This window comes from Poecilia latipinna, unplaced genomic scaffold (genome assembly GCF_001443285.1).
Source record: "Poecilia latipinna isolate Pla-1442-1.1 unplaced genomic scaffold, P_latipinna-1.0 Scaffold379, whole genome shotgun sequence".
NCBI lineage: Eukaryota > Metazoa > Chordata > Actinopteri > Cyprinodontiformes > Poeciliidae > Poecilia > Poecilia latipinna.
This window is the reverse complement of record NW_015112995.1, coordinates 38,077-44,031: the sequence shown is the minus strand read 5'-3', so window position 1 is coordinate 44,031 and position 5,955 is coordinate 38,077. Positions and strand designations below refer to the sequence as shown.

Sequence of the window (5,955 nt, the reverse complement as noted above, 5' to 3'; positions counted from 1 at the left end):
CTGTGTTGCCAACTTGTGACAACGGTTAGTCACTAAACTGCGGGGCCAGTCTTCAATGGAACGACGCCGTACCATGCCTACTGAAAAACAAACAAAAATAGAAAAGAAAAAAAACTTAAACAAGAGTAAAGTACATACTGCAAATACTTGTTATAAAACACAAGAAAACCATTAAATTTTAAAACTTAAAACACTGACGTGACATGAAATCACTGCAGGTTTTGGAATTTCGACTCGCAGCCAGAGATCAACGAGGCATCTGCATTAAAACATTGGAGGATTTAGTGCCACAAATATTCATTGATTATTACAGCAATACGACAATTGAAGAATTTGATTAAAATACTATAAATACAAAATGGGTACATTTACAATATGACCAATACTATCTTGGTAAGAAAGACTTGTTATATAATATTGACAATTTACCTCAAGGAAACTGACATGACTACTTAGTGATGCAAATCTCACAGAAAATGGCAAACATGATGAAACTTTCAAAAGCCTTGATTTGTATAATTTTGTTTCAGGTTGATTCAATCATTAAGGATCAAAAGATCATCTTTTGTTGTAATATCTTTTATTTATGTTGTAAGCACCTAATTCAGTACCAAATCCAGGACCAAAAATATGTTTAGTAAGTTTACTGCTCTCAACCATGAATTTGGGTTTTCAGAAGCTAATTACCAAAACCACCAAATACATAAAAATAACATGCATTAGTTTATTATTTAAATTAGTAATGTTATTTTAATTTTTAATTAAAAAATTAAACAATAACTATCTTCTATTTACTTAAAATAAAACTTCCCTATCAAGCAGAAAAAAACTTCTAATGATTAATTATCCCCCCTGGAAACAAAATAATTGCATAAATTCAAGCCTGTCATGATCCGTGTTTCTGTTCAGTTCCTTCCTGGAGTCTCTGCGTTTCCCCGTTGATTGTTCCCAGGTGTGTCTCGTTCCCTTGATTACTCCGTGTGTATTTAAGTCCACCTGTTGTCTTTGTCTCTTGTTTGTCTATTGTCAAGCGTATGTCTGTCTGTCCGTCGTCCCAGTGGTACTGGTTAAGTCCCGCGTCGGCTCCAGTTCTTCAGTCTTTGTTTTCAGTGCTACCAGCGATTAGCTGTGTGCTTGTCTGTCTGCCTGTTTTCCTGGACTGTTTATGAGCAATTTCATCATTAAATCACCTTCGTCTTCATCTTACCTGGGTCTCAGCGTCCAATCCTCACCACCAAGAAACCACACATCAAGACGAAGGCTTTGAAAACGTTCATCTCACTCATTGTATAAGAGGTTATGGATACTAATGTCGAACGCCTCAATGCCAAGTAAATTACCAAGACCATATGAGAAATCTCTTTACTAACACAATATGCATAATATTTTAAATGTAAAGTACATTTTCCAGATGCCTCATCTTCACTGGCTAATCAGGTGATTAGTAGAACGCTGTAAAACATTTTGCCCTGTTTTAAACCAAACGAATATACTCCCTCACCACCATCTGAAATTCGTTCTGCAACCCAGCAAAACGAAAACTGACACCAACTCCCTTCGTGCTCATCCTCCTCCCACTTGATGAAGAATAAATAATCCCTTATTCTCAAGTTCAACACTAAAAAAACTGCTAGGTGGACAGTAGCTCTTCGCACCTCAGCTTCTGTGTTTGGGGAAAAGCGACTCGATTGTTTCCGATCCAATAAAAATATCATTTTACAAGAACGGACTTTGTGCAATTTAAGTATCTAAAGATTTTATCTTATTTTCAATTATATTATGTACATATATAATATTCAATTATATATATATGTATATTACGGTTTGGGCTTTTAGCTTCCGAAGCCTGACGAAGCCCAACAAGAAGTCTCATCGCTTTATACGACGATGATCCAACAAAAACGGAATCTTTGTTCCGTTTTTGTTGGATCATTTACATGAAAACGTTTTAATCTTTGTTTACACAGTAACGGTTCACATCGAAAACGTGTAATGCTCTGCCGTGTATTTTGCCAGCTGGGCGGTGAAGAGACCGTATCTGATGGGGAAACGGTAACACCAGCATTGTCAGTAGTTTCTTCTGTGGATTGCAGAAAGCAGCTATATTTTGTGTCATATTATGCATTAGCTGGGGATTCTCTGGAAGAAAAGATCCATTTTCTCTGTTTACACCACAACGGACATCGGTACGTTTCAGAATCATCGCAGTCTGGAACCCGTTTTCAATCTGAGCCATTGTCAGAGAAAACGTTTTGTGTAAATGTACAGTACAAACGCAACAAAACTCTTCGTTTCATTGTCGTGTAAACGGGCCTAACGGCTCTGGTGTCAGATCTGGTTCAAAGTTGCTTTTAGAAAAATATGACCGTGTTGCTTCATGTCTCCGTGTTATTTCGTTTTATTACCTTTGCATGTTTCTTGTGAAGAGCTCAGATAGGACGGTGTTTACAGCAGTATGTACAGGCGGATCAGTTGCTCGGCTGTCTGGCTCTGGTCTGCTCTCTGGTTCCCATAAACATAAATTCATTCGCTCTTTCAGGCTGAATACAGAAGTGACTCCATGGAAATAACTCAGGGAGGCTCCTTTATTTACCATCCGTATAGTTTTAGGCTGAAGAAGCTGATCCAGAGTGACGAAGTGTGGCGTTAGCTTTAACTGGTAGCAACGAATATTTACAAGCCATCATCTTAATTAATCCAGGGTCACTTGGAAATTAATGAAAACTTAAAGGCCCATTATATTAGAGACAACAACGTTCATAGTATTGCTTTTTTGGTGTCTGAAACACGACTTGGTCTTTTCTAGCCGTCATGGTAACTCAAAGGGGAAACAAAGCATTAGCTCATGCAGATGGAAGGAGATGCCTTGGAGGACGTCTGGTTCAGCAGCGCATCCCAAACCGTTGGCAGAAACTACGCGTTTAATTTCAGTCTCTTTTACATACAGAACAGAGAAAACTAAAGTATGCAATATTGTGTTTATCCACTTAGTCTAAACAGGGGAACCAGCAGTTTATCTTGAGGAAATAAGTAATTAGACCGTAGTCTGCTGCACAACAAATTAAACTTAACATCCTGCAGTTTTAACAAATGAAGCTGAAGACGTTTCCCTCCCGCACCCAGAAAGAGAGCGGCGCTCAGAAGCGCGGCAGACGTAACATAACGCCAAAATAAAATCCTCGTATAAGCACACATCAGGAACACACAGGGTAAAAAAAGAAGTTCACTGATCGGTTTGGATCAAACGGATCCAACTGAAACGATTAAGCAAATTTCTCTGCAGATGCAACCAGGAGGGATTTTTTGAGGCTGAGTTCAGACCGCAGCAGGTGAAGTGATGTAATTTAAATGGAGTCGTTTAATTTAATTTATTATAAGTTATTGGGGCCACAGTCGGTAGTTTTCTTCACTACGGAGAAAAACTTAGATCTGTTTCTGGATTCACGGTTCAACTAGGTGAAAATTAACTAAATCGCATAAAAGTGCGTCTAAATAGCCGAAGTTGGTGTGATTTTAATTTGACGGGTAAAAATAGAACATTTTTGTTAATCCTGTCGGTCAAAATGAAGAACAAAGCGTCGCCTTGTCCCGTCTCCTTCCCCTTGACTGCTTCCCAGCTGTGTCTCGTTCCCTCATTCCCCTCCCTGTGTATTTAAGTCCACCTGCTGTTTGTTCCTCCACTTCGTTATCTTGAGAAATGAAAACTATCATTTAATTTCCACAAATGAAAATTAAAAACTGAAAAACGTATCATGAATACAATGAAAAGAGAACATTTTCTTCCTCCTCGGTTTGCAGTAACTCACCACTACCTGAAGGTAGCAAAGTGACCAGCTATAGTTTAAGACTCTTAAGAAAATGGCTTATAAATAATCTGTGTCTGAAACCTTTGAATAGTTTTATAAGATAAATTAATGTGAACATTGGTAATTTTATTAGCTGCTACCATCCATTTGTCTTTGACATTTCATTAAACTACTCAAACAAAAATATCCAGACTAGAAAAGACAGACGACCTCAAACGTATCCTAACCCATGTTCTAAACTTCCTTACATTGTCCAAAATATGAGAAACTGTCCTTATGCACTGGAGACCTCGCATCCATGAAAGACGTCCAACCCACCATGAAATAATCAGTCAATAATTTCTCCAACTTTTTCCTCACTAAACCTACAATACAGTTTCCTGCCACCCAGTGCAGAAGTAGGACATGCAAACAGCAAATATGAGTTAAAATAACATTAATAATATAAACCACCAAATGAATCAGTTTTGCTTTCCAACTCGGCTCTGAAAAAAAAACAAGATGTAAAACACAATGTATGCAAAACTCACTGTGTAAATATCCCAGTGTGTTCCTCCCTCACACTGAAATACCTGAATTCATCTACTTTCCAACCTGGAGATAATTTAAAAACAAAACTATTGACAAGGAATTCAAAATTAACACTTTTATTTTAAAACTTATTAAATAAAAACAATTTCACAAACTGTACAGACAAAAATAAATTAAATATCTACATCCGTCATTGCCTCTTCCTGCATCAGAACCTCAGTGTCTTCTAACAAACAGGATTCTTCCGTTTGTGTGAAGACATCATGTTTTTCTAAAAGATTTTAACATAATCAGTACCAAGATGCATCTAATATGTACTGAACATACAACAAAACTTCTTGATTTAATTACCATTAAATCAACTGTAAATTTTCATTCACAAAGGAAAATTCATCTGAATGATTCTCAGAAATCTTATTGAAATACCTGCCATCAGCAAACAATGCAGCACACCCCTGCAACACCTCCAGTTTTATTAACCATGACCAATTCAATTGATGCAAATCCTCGACTTTCTTGGGCTTTTAGCCTTTTCAGCCGTACAAATCCGTTGTACCACTGAGAGGGTCGCCTGGTTCACGGCGAAGAGCTGGAGGGAGGATCTGGTCTTGAGGGCCGGATGGCTCACCACCACAGACCTGATGGTGTTGTAGTCCCTCAAGACCAGGGACCACTGGCTGATCAACACCCCTCCACCCTCCTGCTGCCCGGCAGCTCCTTGAACACCGCCTCCACCAGGCGGCAGGAGGCGGGACCGCTCCCCCTTCCCACCACGCAGCTGAAACAATGAAGAAAGTTCAGGCGCTCACCGTTTCATGCTCTCCACCCCCGGCTGGGCCAGGTGCGGAGGTCTTGCTTTTCTTGAACCTCCCCTTCATCAGGGAGTCCTTGTAGCGGGATGGGTACGCTACGGACCCCTTATCCACCTCAAGGAGGTTCTGCCACAGACCCACGATCTCCTCGGCCTCGGCGTTGCTCACGTAGCCCTTCCTGCAGAGCTCCACCAGCCTCTGACAGATGGACCACATGCTGGTAACCGGGGGTCCCGTCGGGCCCGACGACGACCTGAAAACCAGACGGCGCTCAGCTAATCGGCTCCCAGCAGGAGGAAGCAGCACATCATAACTCTGGCATGAATAAAATCTGCTGCTGACCTCCTGGTCACCAACAGCCGCCTGGGGGGAGTGAGGAGCAGCTGGAGAGGGGCCTGGGGCTGCGAACCGTCAGGCTGCTCGCCAAACCCCTCATCCAGAAGGTCCCGGTGCTCGTCGTCCTCCTCTGGCTCGTTCTCTTCTAGGACGACCTCCTCACTCCCGTCCGGGTCATCCGAGTCCATCTTTAGGATGGACCCAAAGATGGAGGTGACCCGGCCTGGAGCTGCTCCATCCGGCTGAAGGTCTTTCTGGCGTAGGTGGACAGTAGCCACCCGCTGGTTGGTACAGGCTGCATGGCGGGTGAGGAGGTGGAGCCAAGCACCTCTGAGACTTGGAACTTGTTGATGGTTTCCAAGTACAGCAGGCACCTGGACATCCCCTCCCCCGTGTGGCTCTCCATCAGGAAGGTGCTGTCCCCCAGCGTTCACCCCTTCATCTGGCCGAGGACCTTCCTGTCGCATGAC

At 41.7% G+C, this 5,955-nt stretch overlaps 1 protein-coding gene across 1 annotated transcript; it reads right to left on the bottom strand.

The window, feature by feature from the left end:
* Nucleotides 1-4,758: 4,758 nt before the first annotated feature.
* On the bottom strand, nucleotides 4,759-5,952 carry LOC106950106 (uncharacterized). The gene is made up of 3 exons (XM_015036756.1): nucleotides 5,492-5,952; nucleotides 5,147-5,402; nucleotides 4,759-5,115 (listed from the first exon to the last, which is right to left on the bottom strand). Exons 1-3 carry the CDS (start codon nucleotides 5,950-5,952, stop codon nucleotides 4,828-4,830), a joined length of 1,005 nt encoding a protein of 334 aa, XP_014892242.1. The 3' UTR covers nucleotides 4,759-4,827.
* Nucleotides 5,953-5,955: the final 3 nt, after the last annotated feature.

Bases quoted from the DNA above. Each gene is read 5' to 3' on its own strand.
- LOC106950106 (XM_015036756.1), bottom strand. From the start codon at position 5,952: ATGCGACAGGAAGGTCCTCGGCCAGATGAAGGGGTGAACGCTGGGGGA. The intron at 5,403-5,491 runs GTCAGCAGCAGA...TCTGGTTTTCAG, and splicing joins CGGCTGTTGGTGACCAGGAG to GTCGTCGTCGGGCCCGACGG. The intron at 5,116-5,146 runs GTGAGCGCCTGA...TCATTGTTTCAG, and splicing joins GGGGTGGAGAGCATGAAACG to CTGCGTGGTGGGAAGGGGGA.